The sequence below is a fragment of the Cynocephalus volans genome, chromosome 12, assembly GCF_027409185.1.
Source record: "Cynocephalus volans isolate mCynVol1 chromosome 12, mCynVol1.pri, whole genome shotgun sequence".
In the NCBI taxonomy this organism is placed as follows: domain Eukaryota; kingdom Metazoa; phylum Chordata; class Mammalia; order Dermoptera; family Cynocephalidae; genus Cynocephalus; species Cynocephalus volans.
The window spans coordinates 70,090,692-70,103,698 of NC_084471.1; the positions used below are offsets into that span (position 1 = coordinate 70,090,692).

A 13,007-nucleotide genomic window follows, 5' to 3' on the forward strand; every position below is an offset into this window, starting at 1 on the left:
GAAGGGTAGGGGTGGGATCGCTGGGAGCCTTGGCACTGAATTTCTTCTGTGTATGTGCCTGTATGTGCGCATGTGTGTCCTTTCCTGCTCCAGGTTTGACTTTGAGGGTCTGGAGAGTGGTGACGATGGTGCATTTGACAAGCTCCGGTCCTGGAGCAGGTCGATTGAGGACCTGCAGCCGCCCAGCGCCCTGTCGGCCCCCTTCACCAACAGCCTCGCTCGCTCTGCGCGCCAGTCTGTGCTCCGGTATGTGTGCTCTCGCTCAGCCCGCTGCCTCCCACCCTAGCCCCCAGTCCAGGTCTCAGTTAAAAGTGGTGAGTGCTCATGCTCCTCCCTCCACTCTCGCTTCCAGGCTCAGCTCTCTTGCCCTCTGCCTGCCAGTCTGTCTCTGGTCTGTCCTCTCTGTCTCCTTGACTCTGCCCAGCAGTCTGTCCTGGGTAAGTACATGGTTCTCAGCTGAGCCCACCCCACCCGGGGTGCAGCCCACCCCCTCCACCCCCTTCTCTGGGGGCCCCTCCATTTCTCACTGTCACTCTGCCATTCCTCCAGGGTCTCTTGAGCAGAGTATGTCTCACACAACTCCTGTCCTATGTCTGTTTCCCTCTAGCTCTTCATTCTGCCCCATCAGCTGCTTGGAGACCAGCTCCCACCCAACCTGCCGCCCCTCGCCTTCCCTTCGCTTCTTCCTTTAGGCCTTTTCTCTCCAAGGCTGCAACGTGTTCATTTGTCTGCAATGTCTTAAGAGCCATCCTGCCTGAAGGTAGGCGGATGGACTGAATGACTTCTCAGAGCCCCTTCCTACTCTGGGAGGCTTTTCTTTGAGTCCTCTGGCCCTTTCCTTGGCCTCTGTCTCTTTCATGGCCATGCTTTTCTCCTAGTCTCCTTTGGGTTTTATCTGTCTGATAGTGCTGATCATTCTAGTCATGCACAAGCACAATATGTGCTTCCTCTTATTTTCATGAAACATCACGGAAGGGGTGGAGGGGTGGTGCAAGCCAGACATAGCCTCCTGGCCCTCCTGAAGCCTTTGGGAATCTTCTCTGCCTTTTCTGGGACATAGAAGTGGGATGACAGCCAAGATGCTCCTGACCCACAGAATGTGTGGAAGATGAGGGAAGGCTCAGATGAATGTCTCTCTGGACCCATCCAAGGACTAGGAAGGCCTATACAACTACTGTGTTTTGGAGGATATCTAGGGTATGCATGGTTTGGGCACTGGTTGTAAAGCTGGAATCCTGGGTAGTTGCTGACAAAAGCCTGTCCAGGTAGGTGAAAACAGGCTGACTGCTCTGCCATTTACACCCTGTCTCTCTTGGCTGTTGGTACATCTTCTTTCCCTCTTTTCTGCCTCCACTAAGGGGCAGCACTGTCTGGGTGATGGTGAGTGCTCCTAGGCACATCACAGCAGCCTCAGCTCCCACCTGACTGCCTGGTCCCTCTCCCCCAGGTATAGCACTCTCCCTGGGCGCAGGGCCTTGAAGAACTCCCGCCTGGTGAGCCAGAAGGATGATGTCCACGTCTGCATCCTTTGTCTCAGAGCCATCATGAACTATCAGGTAAGGGGGCAGCACCAGCCATGGGTGCTCTACCTCTTCTGCCTAACCAGGAGAGCTAGGAGGGCACCAGCTTGTAAAAGACAGGTTTTCTGGTGGGGCTACAGCCAAGAAGACCTAGCTGGGCTCTCCCTTCCCTACCATCAAGGTCCCCTCCTTCTGTTCTTTCCCCTGCAGTATGGATTCAATCTGGTCATGTCCCACCCCCATGCTGTCAATGAGATTGCACTCAGCCTCAACAACAAGAATCCAAGGTGAGTTCCCTATCTCCCCTTTCCTCTCTACTCTGCCCAGGGCTCTGGAGATTTGGGCTCCACTTGTCTCTGATAAGAAGTTCTGCCTGGCCTTGAGGTCCTGTAACCAGAGTCAGAGCCTTGGTTTGTCCCCCTCACCTTTGCTGGAGGAGTGTCCATGGCTTCCCTCTTTGCACAGCTTATTGAAGGAGCAAGCCTTTCTTCTACTGCCATCTTTCCCAAATCCACCCTGTATCCTCACCACTGAGGCTATCTCCACTCTCCGAAAGGACTCGCCCAGTCACGGAAGTGAGCTGTTGTGTGGCTGGGATGGGGAGTTAGGGTGCTGATCTTCCTCTTTCACCCCTTAGGACTAAAGCCCTTGTCTTGGAGCTCCTAGCAGCTGTGTGTCTGGTGCGGGGAGGTCACGAGATCATCCTTGCTGCCTTTGACAATTTCAAAGAGGTCAGTCTTCTGCCTTCACATGTTTGTGTATTTGCAGGGGAGAAGGTGGGGAGCTAGGTAAGGTAAGCACCATTTCCTGTGATTTCCAGTGATCTTAACATTCCAGTACTTAGCTAAGCAGTCTGCCCCTCACCTCCCTCTCCACATCAACCATGTCCCCTCCACACACACTTTTTTAAAACCAAAACCAGAACTTCAGTTTTACTGGATCTTGTGCTGGGAGACCCCCTGATTGGCCAGTGAAGGATGCCCTCAAATAGCTGAGTGCTGTGGTCCAGTGGTCCTAACTTGGCCATGCATCAGAAAGAATCATCTGAGATCCCTGTGCCCCACCCTAGGCCTACTGGAGGCCTGGGTATGTATACTTTAAGAAACTCTCCAGGCCGATTAGCTCAGTTGGTTAGAGCGCAGTGTTATAACACCAAAAGTCAAGGGTTAGGATCACCATAACAGCCAATTCTAAAAAAAAAGAGAGACTCCAGAGGTGGTTCTGATGCAGTAAACCCACCGGTAAAACCCAAAGCAGATGTGTTTACAGAGGGAGGAGAAGGTGAGCAAGGATGTCTCCTGGGTGTTATTAGTAAGAGGGGAGAGAGCTCCTATGTGGAATTTCCCCAGCCTCTGGGCCTGGCTCTGAAACCCCTATCTGCTTAAACATAGGATTCCTCGACATCCAGCCACAGCTGCTGGTCCCACCCCTTCCTCCTCTTTGGACCTCTTCCCTAGCATCCATTGTTCAAACCAGGAAATGGCTCTTCCTCCTTGAAGCCCAGAGGCTCAGACGAGCCTCTGGATCCCTCTCAGCAGAGGGCTTTCCTGCATACTGGCCCCTCCCCTGCATCCCCGCTAGGACCTCGGCCTCCTGCGTTAGCCATGGTTTGACTCCCTTCCTCCTGTGCTAATAACTTAGCAGCATCAGACTCCTGTGTTTCTTCTTGGCCTACCCTCAGAGGCATCTGAAGCCCAGCCTAAGGCTCTGTTGAGCCTTCTTAGCAAGTTGGTGGGGGACCAGAGACCCAGTCCCAGGTTTTCTTCTATAGTGTCCAGAATGGTTCATTTCATAGACAGAGTTGTAGTTAAACTTGGTCTGAACCAGTCCTTTTGCCATGATGTTCCTGAAACCAGGACTCAGGGGCTTGGATTCTGCATGGGGCAGATCCTTTCACTGAGAGTTTGCTCATTCAGGTATGCAAGGAGCTGCACCGCTTTGAGAAGCTGATGGAGTATTTCCGGAATGAGGACAGCAACATCGACTTCATGGTGAGGAACTGGACCTAGGTCAGGCGCATGCCCAGCAGGGCTGTTTGCTCCTTGAGAGCAGATACCAGGCCGACAGTGTATTTTGATATTCCATGTAGAACCCAGAATGATTCTCTCTCTCAATAAATGTTCCTTGTCCACAAGCTCACCACAGAGAGCTTTGAGAAACTTCAGGACAATTTCATTTGTGTGTATCAGGTCTACCTCCTTTCCTCCTTTTCTGTGGCCTTTTCATCCTTGATTTGGATCCTTTCTGAGCTGCCTTCTCTTTCCCAAGCTCTTCCTCTAACATCTCTTCTTCCCTTTAGTCCAGTTCTTCAGCAAGGTAGGGTTGTCAAGAAATACCTGCTCATGTACAAGGGAAATCAGAGAGCTATATCTTCATTTACATCTATTTTTCATGTAATTTACTTGTCTTTATACACTAAATATTAAATCTGACATTTTTAAAGTTAAAATACTCTTATTGTCCTCCTAAAGACTTAGCTTCCTTATTCACTCCTTTTGATTATCAACCTGATGATGATATTCTAACAGCTGCCTATCCTCACTGTCTCCTGGCCCCCTTCTCTGCCCTTCCTGTCTCTGCCTCTCTGGACTGTCTCTACCCCAGGTGGCCTGCATGCAGTTCATCAACATTGTGGTGCACTCAGTGGAGGACATGAACTTCCGGGTCCACCTACAGTATGAGTTTACCAAGCTGGGGCTGGAGGAATTTCTACAGGTGAGCTAGCTGGGATTCTGTTAAGGTGAAGCACTTTGGGGTAGAGGACCAACTTAGCCATATCGCAAAGGGTTTTTCTTTAATAAGAGCCTAGTCGTGCGTGCTCCTAGAACTCTGCCAGTCTTCTGTGGCCTGGGACTCAGGGCCTCCCACCGAGGGGTCCCCAGTCAGGCAGCTCCATAGGGGCAAAAATCTTATGTGACCAACCACAGGAACTCCTTGGGCTTTATGCTCTAGGACATGGTTGTGAAAGGTGATGAGGATTAAGTTTCTCTCAGGAGGCTCCCTTGACTTAATGCCCAACTACTACTTTCTCTGGTCTTCTCCCAGAAGTCAAGACACACGGAGAGTGAGAAGCTGCAGGTGCAGATTCAGGCATACCTGGACAATGTGTTTGATGTGGGGGGTTTGCTGGAGGATGCTGAGACCAAGAATGTAGCCCTGGAGAAGGTAGAGGAGCTGGAGGAGCATGTGTCCCACGTAGGTAGTTTTCTGTTGTCTTCTGGAGCCATGTGGGGTGTGGAGGAGGATGGGACACCCACTGTTGAGGGAATGCTGCATTGACCCACTTCCCTCCAGATTGAGCCCCAGGAAGGCTTTCGAACCCACCAGGGCTCTCTAGGGCATGTTCTGGCCTGAACCACTGGATCATCCACTGATTGGAATACACACTGACCTCCAGGGCTGGCATGAGGTGACCTCAGGCTTGAGAAAGTCAGAATGTGGCCATTTGCCTTGTATCCGTTGCTGTTTCATGTGGTGTCAGACCCTGGGCCCATGGGAGTGGTGTAGATAAGCCACTTGACCAAACTGTCTTTGAGGCTCTGCGTGCAGGGGTTCGGCCCGGGTCCTCACTAGGGTTCAGGATGTGCTGAATACCTAGGCTTTAGGGCCAGCCCCAAACCTGCCCTTCCTGTCCTGCAGCTCACGGAGAAGCTTCTGGACCTAGAAAATGAAAACATGATGCGGGTGGCAGAGCTGGAGAAGCAGCTGCTACAGCGGGAGAAGGAGCTAGAGAGCATCAAGGTACCAAGTACTCTGGGGAAGGGAATCCCTAACAATCCTGGGCTCTGGTGCCTTGGGATCTGGCTTTTCTTTCCTGAGTCAGGTCAGCTCCTCTAGGATCCAAATCTTGATTCATGCTTAAGGCACTCAGATGAGGTGGGCTGATGATTTTACCCCAATTTTTAGTTAGAGAGGACAGCTGAAGCCAGAATAGGCCAGACACATACAGAAGAGGGTGGGAGCAGATGGAGCGCCCACGGGCACCTCAGGAGTCCCAGTCCAGCACTCCTCCTACCAGCCATCCCATTGCTTTTTCCTCTTCTGCACCTCCACATGCTTCCCTAGCCCTGCTTAATGAGCAGGGTCAGAGTAGACCAGGTACTCCATTTATTAAGATATCTACTAGGTATCCTAAATTGGGGGAGTAGGGGCTCCTCATATTTTAGTCTCTGTCCCCTCACTTAACTTTTTGTTAGTTATAAAATCATGCCCCAGCCTACATTTTTTTCCAGAATACAATTTATGCTGGCTCTGTTGAGTTCAATACATATCTGCCCAGACCCTGTGAAGCATCGTATTGGGAGCTACGGTGGATACAGAAATGCTAAGACAGGGTCTTGTCCATAGGGGGCTTCCAATTGAGCAATTACATAAGGCCAAATGAAGTAAAAGCAATAATGAGGCCCAAAGGGCTGTGGGGAGAGAGGAGCTGTGTCAAACTGGTGGTGGATCAAGGAAGGTTTCACAGGGGCAGTCTTTCACCTGGGCCTTGAGGGGCCCATGGAGTAAGAATAAGCTGGAGCAGAGAGGACATTTCAGGGTGCCAGTGGAGGCAGGCTGGTTCTTCTGCTCACCTCTTTTGTTCTGCTGCCTTCCATTTTCCCCTGTTCTCCCACATGGATTTCTGCCACTCTGAGCCTCTGAACACCCTCAGAGAGACCCTAGTTGAGAGACATTTGGGTAGGAATTCTTACTCCTAGGGGCAATGATTACCGTGCCTTCAGCCCGTTCTTCCCTTAATGGTGCTGCCTGCCTGATAGGAGACATACGAGAACACAAGCCACCAGGTGCACACCCTGCGGAGGCTCATTAAAGAGAAAGAGGAGGCCTTCCAGCGCCGATGCCACTTGGAGCCAAGTGCCCGGGGCCTGGAGTCCATGGGCAGTGAGGCCCTGGCCAGGGTAGGCCCTGCAGAGCTGAGTGAAGGCATACCACCCTCTGACGTGGACCTCTTCGCTCCAGCCCTGCCCCCTGAGGAGGCCCTACCTCTGCCTCCACCGCCGGCTCCTCCTTTGCCCCCTCCAGCTCCCCCATTACCAGGTAACCAGGACCCCTGGGAGCTGGGACAGGCAGCTCATTGTGGGGACCAAAACCCTAGTCAGCAGTGTCTTTCTCAGGGAGAAGGCTGGGAATATGTATCAATTGAGGGCTGGGAGGATATAAAGTCAGGGTGAGAGAGAGCTGAGCGAGGGCTAGAATCTGAGGACGCTCAGGTTACTGCAAAGGGATGCTCAAGGGTAGATTTTTAAGCATCATAAAGATGCTGCTCCTTATTTCTCTGAAGGCGGCCAAAGAGAGGGCTCAGACTATAGCTAGAGAAACTAGGTCAGAGACTAGCAAGAACTGCCCCTAGTTAGGACTCCTGGGAGTGGCTTGAGCAGAGTTCATGCAGCCTCCTTCCCTAGGAGTCTTTAAGGACAGGTGGGGCAGGCAGAGGGGAGGGCAGCCTGTGAAGTCTCTTGACCTCTGGCGCACTGTGCCATTTCTTCTTCCCTCAGGCAAGTGTCCCCCAGCTCCACCTCTCCCTGGTGCTGCTCCCTCTGTGGTATTAACAGTGGGCCTGTCAGGTGAGTGTCCTCAGGGCTCTGAGTGGGGCTGGTGGGACCAGGGGAGTGTGTCCTTGTCCCCTGCCTCACTAACCCTCCTTCCAAACTAGCCATTCGCATTAAGAAGCCTATCAAGACCAAGTTCCGGCTGCCTGTCTTCAACTGGACAGCACTGAAACCCAACCAGATCAGCGGCACTGTCTTCAGTGAACTTGATGATGAGAAGATCTTGGAGGTAACAGGGCCTGGGTGGGGTTGGAGGCTGGGGACCAGGTTGCCCTTTTAGCAGATCTCCTGGCCTTGGAAAAACCCTCAGACAGGGTGGGGCCAGGGTCAGCTCTGTGAACCAGAACTGTCCCAATGCTTGGCCTGCTGCCGAGGGTCTGCTAATTGTATGAAGCCACAGCATTTTCCCTTCTCATCTGCTCCTGCCAGGACCTGGACCTGGACAAATTTGAAGAATTGTTCAAGACGAAAGCCCAGGGCCCAGCCCTTGACCTCATCTGCTCCAAGAACAAGACAGCACAAAAGGCTGCCAGCAAGGTGACCCTGTTGGAAGCCAATCGTGCCAAGAACCTAGCCATCACCCTACGCAAGGCTGGCCGCTCAGCTGAGGAGATCTGCAGGGCCATCCACACGTGAGGCTCCCACTGACCTGGCCCTGGCCAGCTGGCAACCCAGTTCTCCACCCAAAAGCCTGGCTTTCATTAGGTTCCAGGGCTTCTGACAGAACTCCCTCACACCCCTCAGTTACCCACTGGCTTGGCCAGAACTTACTACATCCGTGCTTTGTGCCAGGCACTGTGTGAGGTGCCAGATATTCAGCCCAGACCTCCGCCCAAGGAGCTCCCAGTCTAATGGGAACAATGCAGTAACACTGAGTGATATCACCAAGATGGCAGAGGAACAAGCACCTTTGGGACAACAAGGAGGGCAACATAGCTGAGCTTGGTGATCAAGGCAGGCTTCCCAGAGCAGATGATGTATAAACTGGGACCTGAAGGAAGCATGTGAGTTAGTCCAGTTCAGGGCCTGGAGGGAGAAGCATGATGCCTTGGGTTACTGAAAATTGGATCTGGCTTTAGTGTAGAGAAGGCAGTAGGAGAGGCAGGTAGAGAGGTGAGTAGAAGTCTTGCAGGCCTAGCCTCCTAAGCCATGCTCAGGTATTTGGATGTCACCATAGGTGCAGAAGGAAGACATTGAAGGGCTTTTATTTATTTATTTATTCATTTTAAAGATGACCAGTAAAGGGATCTTAACCCTTGACTTGGTGTCGTCAGCACCATACTCTCCCAAGTGAGCTAACCGGCCATCCCTATATAGGGATCCGAACCTGTGGCCTTGGTGTTATCAGCACCGCACTCTCCCAAGTGAGCCACGGGCTGGCCCAAAGGGCTTTTATTTTTTTTATTTTTATTTTTTAAAAGATGACTGGTGAGGGGATCTTAGCCCTTGACTTGGTGTTGTCAGCACCACGCTCTCCCAAGTGAGCTAACTGGCCATCCCTATATAGGGATCCGAACCCTGGGCCTTGGTGTTATCAGCACCACACTCTTCCGAGTGAGCCACAGGCCGGCCCCCAAAGGGCTTTTAAATAGGAGCTGGGAATGTTCCCTCAGGATTGTAGCTGGCACTATGACAGATGAAGCAATGAGTCCTCTGTGCAGTCTCCCATGCCCAGTCCTTCGAGGAGCTGGAGAATAAAAGGGATGAGGGAAAATGTGGGCAAATGCGAGACCTGAGGTAGTCCCTCCCTCCTACACAGGTTTGACCTGCAGACTCTACCTGTGGACTTCGTGGAGTGCCTGATGCGCTTCCTGCCCACAGAGGCTGAGGTGAAGCTGCTGCGGCAGTATGAGCGTGAGCGGCAGCCCCTGGAGGAGTTGGCTGCTGAGGACCGCTTCATGCTGCTCTTTAGCAAGGTGGAGCGGCTGACCCAGCGAATGGCTGGCATGGCCTTCCTGGGCAACTTCCAGGACAACCTGCAGATGCTCACACCGGTACAGCCCCTGCCCAAATCATGGTCCTCTACAGCTGCCCCTCCACTCTTCACCAGCTAGTCACCTCCCCACCCTGCCAGTCCTTCCAGCCCCTCCCTGACTTTACCCCATCTCAGCCTGGGGATACTCAAGCATTCATCTCACCTTTCAGCAACTCAATGCCATCATTGCAGCCTCTGCCTCCGTCAAGTCCTCACAGAAGCTGAAGCAGATGTTGGAGGTGGGGAGAGGTTGGGAATGGGGGTGCTGGTGGTTCCCATGTCCTCAGTGGGGACCTGGGGCTCTATGGAGAGAAAGGCCTGAGCTGCCTCCCATGCGTCTTTTGGACAGATCATACTTGCACTGGGGAACTACATGAACAGCAGCAAGCGGGGAGCTGTGTATGGCTTCAAGCTCCAGAGCCTGGATCTGGTAAGATGGTGGGGCAACATGGGCCAGGAAGCCTGGGGACAGCGGTTGCGGAGCTACCGTGTTTAGCTCTCTCATATTACCTCCACCCTTTCTTCCAGCTGCTAGATACCAAATCCACTGACCGGAAGATGACATTGCTGCATTTCATCGCCTTGACAGTGAAGGAGAAATACCCAGACCTGGCTAACTTCTGGCATGAGCTGCACTTTGTGGAGAAGGCTGCAGCAGGTGAGTGGAGCCTGGCCCCTGTGCCTGCCCTCACATCCAGCCCAGGACAATCCCAGGAAGCTATGAGGAAGAGGAACACTGGCTGTATTTGCTTCTGCCCTTTGTTACCTTCTTTGTGACCACTTCAAAGCTTTCCTTTGGAGCCATGAACGGGGGCTACCTAGGCCTGGCCGAGCCCTTCCCAGCTAGGTACAGCAGGAGCAAGAACAGGAAGGGGGCAGTGGCTTTTTACTCCCCACTCCCTCAAGCTGGCCTTGGAAACTCTGCATTTTTATACAATGTATGTGAGGTGCTTAGAAAAACCATAAAGCCCTCTAAAGACATGAGGTAACTGTTATTTCTGCCCCACCCATGAAAACTGGGGTAGGCCCAAGGCAGCTCCATTTTGGAGGCCAGCAGTCTGTGGCTTGCCTTCCTTTGCTACCCAGTCTCCATTCCCTTCCCTTGTCCCTGTGAGAGCTCAGCCAGATTGGTGTGCACTTCTTTGTCAGTAGGGGTGTGTGAACCTGAGTGAGTCCATGCTGAGTGGGGCAGGGCCAGAGTTTGCTGTAACCCTGGGTTGGGAGGTGGGTATGCCAAGCCCTAAGCAGGCCTCAGCCAGGCCTCTGGTAACAACAGTGTCCCTGGAGAATGTGCTGCTAGATGTGAAGGAGCTGGGCCGGGGCATGGAGCTGATTCGGCGGGAGTGCAGCATACATGACAACAGCGTCCTTCGGAACTTTCTCAGCACCAATGAAGGCAAACTGGACAAACTCCAGCGTGACGCCAAGACGGCTGAGGCAAGCACAGGGTGGGGATGGGTGGGAGCAGCCAGGGCCAAGACACCAGGACCCTCTCAGTGGGCCGAGTTCTGGTTCTTTATCAAGCAGCTGGCTGACAGTATGTGGGGGGAGAGAGGGCTTTGGGGGTGGTAGGAAGCTGCCACTAGAAACATGCACTCTTGGGAGCTTTGGGAGCCCCAGGTTCTCTCCAGCTCACAGGAGTTCAGGGTGGTTGGTTTTCCTCCCTTTGGCCGTGGGCTCTCTTTTCTGCAGGCCTCTTGTCCCTGGTGTGGGAGCTGGGCTTCTCCTTCCCACCAGGCTGACCCCTTCTGCCCACCCCTTCCCCAGGAGGCCTACAATGCAGTTGTGCGCTACTTTGGCGAGAGTCCTAAGACCACACCTCCTTCTGTATTCTTCCCAGTATTTGTCCGATTCATTCGTTCTTACAAGGTATGCATAAGGGAGGCTTTTAAAGAGGAGTTTGGCTGAGAGAAAACTGGTTGGGGGCAGGGGGGCTAAGCTTCAAGTATTGGCCTTTTCTGACTCCTCTGAGTCCTGGGGAGGGAGCAATGGAAGCTGGCGACAGGCCTCTTCACTGTGAACTGGTGGGCAGGGTGGGGGCCCAGGCCCTTCCTGTCATTGTTTGGGGCAGGAAGTGCCCCTCCAGAGGGTGGTCACCTGGGGTTAGCTGGTCCCACTGCCACCCACTCTCCACCCTGTTAGCCCCTCCCCTCACAGCCTGTGTGAACCTCACCCCCAACCCACCTTCCACGGTTCTTAGGAAGCAGAACAAGAGAATGAAGCCCGCAAGAAGCAGGAGGAGGTAATGCGGGAGAAGCAGCTGGCTCAGGAAGCCAAGAAACTGGATGCCAAGGTGGGTGGGACCAAGAGCTGGGGCCTAGAGGAAGATAGGGTAAAGGACTGGGGCTGGCAGGAGCACAAAGTTAGAGGAGATGGAAAACTGGAGTAGACAGACCACCCAGAGGGCTTGAGGGCTAGTGTCCAGAGGGATTGGGAGAGGGGATTTGGGAGGCAGATTCCTAGCAGTGCACAATCAGGGGCCTCAGACTGCATCATCTTGGGGCAGGAACCAGCTCCATGTTAGGTTAGTAATGACTTCCCTCTCCCTCCAAATGCTTGGCCCTAGACCCCATCCCAGCGGAACAAGTGGCAACAGCAGGAGCTAATTGCAGAGTTGAGGCGGCGCCAGGCCAAGGAGCACCGGCCTGTTTATGAGGGGAAGGATGGTACCATTGAGGACATCATTACAGGTGGGGCCCCTTTCCTTTCTTGGGGCCTGGCCATTGGGCGCAGCTCCCAAAGCCCATCCTAACCCCTTTGGGCCCTCCTCCAACCCCACCCATCATGAAGCCTGACCACTGTGTCTCTCTCCTGGGCCACAGTGCTGAAGAGTGTCCCTTTCACGGCTCGTACTGCCAAGCGGGGCTCACGCTTCTTCTGCGATGCAGCCCACCACGATGAGTCAAACTGTTAACCTCCAAGGCTGGGGCCCCTGAAAGGTACTGGGCACCACAGCTGCCCCCTCTGCATGCCTACCTCCCAGGACTCCTGATGGAGCCCTCAGGAACCTCCTCTCCTGCATGAGTAGGAACCATTCTCTGGCAGCCTCCTGGTGACAGGGCACATACTTCTTGCATGCCCCATGCTCTGAGAAGCTTGACTTATCTCCTGCATGTGCCCTCAGGGAAGTGGTATCTCTCCCACTAATGCTGTCCTGGCTTCTACTAAGACCTAAGGGGTAGGGAGTTGCCAGGCCAGGGTTGAGAGGTGTGCCAGAGCAGGCAGGACCAGACAGACCTATGGTGCTGATCACAGAGGCTGAGGCTCCATTCCTGGCCCCAGGGGATCCTCTATCTTTGTCTCCCCCTAGGGCTTGCCCCTTGGGACAGTCAGATGTCCCTTGATCTCTCTTTCCTGACATCCAGTCAGCCTAGGATCTCTTCCCAGATTCTGGCTCTTCCTGAGTCTACCTGTTTCTGCCTACTGCCCAGAAGCCTCTAGTCACCCCCACTCTTCTGAAAATGTAGAACCCTAGCAATCTCTCCAACTACCCCTCAAGCCTCTAACCTCAGCTCCCTTATCTACCTCACAGCTGACTTCTCCCTGGCCCTGCCTGTGGGGCTGCTCCTGAAGGTGCTATCCTGGCTCAGCCGCCCTGCCTGTTCACAGGCCCTCTGTCTTCCCCACAGGCCTCCACTGCCAGCCCATTGTTGTTCTCCACCAAGTCAGAAGTGCTGCACCACCGAGTGGCCCCCCTCGGGCTCCAGGCCCACACTGAGGCCCTCTTGGAGGCAGAAGCACTTCAATTCGAGTCCTGCAAGTCCAACCAGTGGACCTGGAGCCTAGGAATCAGCCAAGGGCCTAGCAGAGGGCTGTGCTGCTCTCTCAACCATGTCCTAGGTCTTGAGGCTGGGTCTTACCTGCGCCACTGTAGGCACTAGGCCTATAGGGACCTGGCACTTCTTGGGTGCCTCCAGTACTGCACTTTGCCCCCATGGTCTTCAACTTCATTTCCTCAAG

The 13,007-nt window shown here is 53.6% G+C and overlaps 1 protein-coding gene across 1 annotated transcript in view; it reads left to right on the forward strand.

Moving 5' to 3' along the window:
- Positions 1-12,765, forward strand: part of FMNL3 (formin like 3) — a 47,927-nt gene extending 35,162 nt beyond the window's left edge. The window contains exons 6-27 of the mRNA XM_063074608.1: positions 94-246; positions 1,448-1,556; positions 1,731-1,807; positions 2,158-2,251; positions 3,437-3,511; positions 4,125-4,235; positions 4,566-4,715; positions 5,160-5,261; positions 6,281-6,560; positions 7,019-7,087; positions 7,177-7,301; positions 7,502-7,704; positions 8,832-9,066; positions 9,218-9,286; positions 9,397-9,477; positions 9,576-9,705; positions 10,324-10,484; positions 10,815-10,916; positions 11,248-11,340; positions 11,614-11,737; positions 11,870-11,986; positions 12,677-12,765. Of these exons, the coding sequence (XP_062930678.1) occupies positions 94-246; positions 1,448-1,556; positions 1,731-1,807; positions 2,158-2,251; positions 3,437-3,511; positions 4,125-4,235; positions 4,566-4,715; positions 5,160-5,261; positions 6,281-6,560; positions 7,019-7,087; positions 7,177-7,301; positions 7,502-7,704; positions 8,832-9,066; positions 9,218-9,286; positions 9,397-9,477; positions 9,576-9,705; positions 10,324-10,484; positions 10,815-10,916; positions 11,248-11,340; positions 11,614-11,737; positions 11,870-11,961 (2,635 nt within the window). The 3' untranslated portion in view covers positions 11,962-11,986; positions 12,677-12,765. The remainder of the gene's footprint in view (positions 1-93; positions 247-1,447; positions 1,557-1,730; positions 1,808-2,157; positions 2,252-3,436; positions 3,512-4,124; positions 4,236-4,565; positions 4,716-5,159; positions 5,262-6,280; positions 6,561-7,018; positions 7,088-7,176; positions 7,302-7,501; positions 7,705-8,831; positions 9,067-9,217; positions 9,287-9,396; positions 9,478-9,575; positions 9,706-10,323; positions 10,485-10,814; positions 10,917-11,247; positions 11,341-11,613; positions 11,738-11,869; positions 11,987-12,676) is intronic.
- Positions 12,766-13,007: the final 242 nt, after the last annotated feature.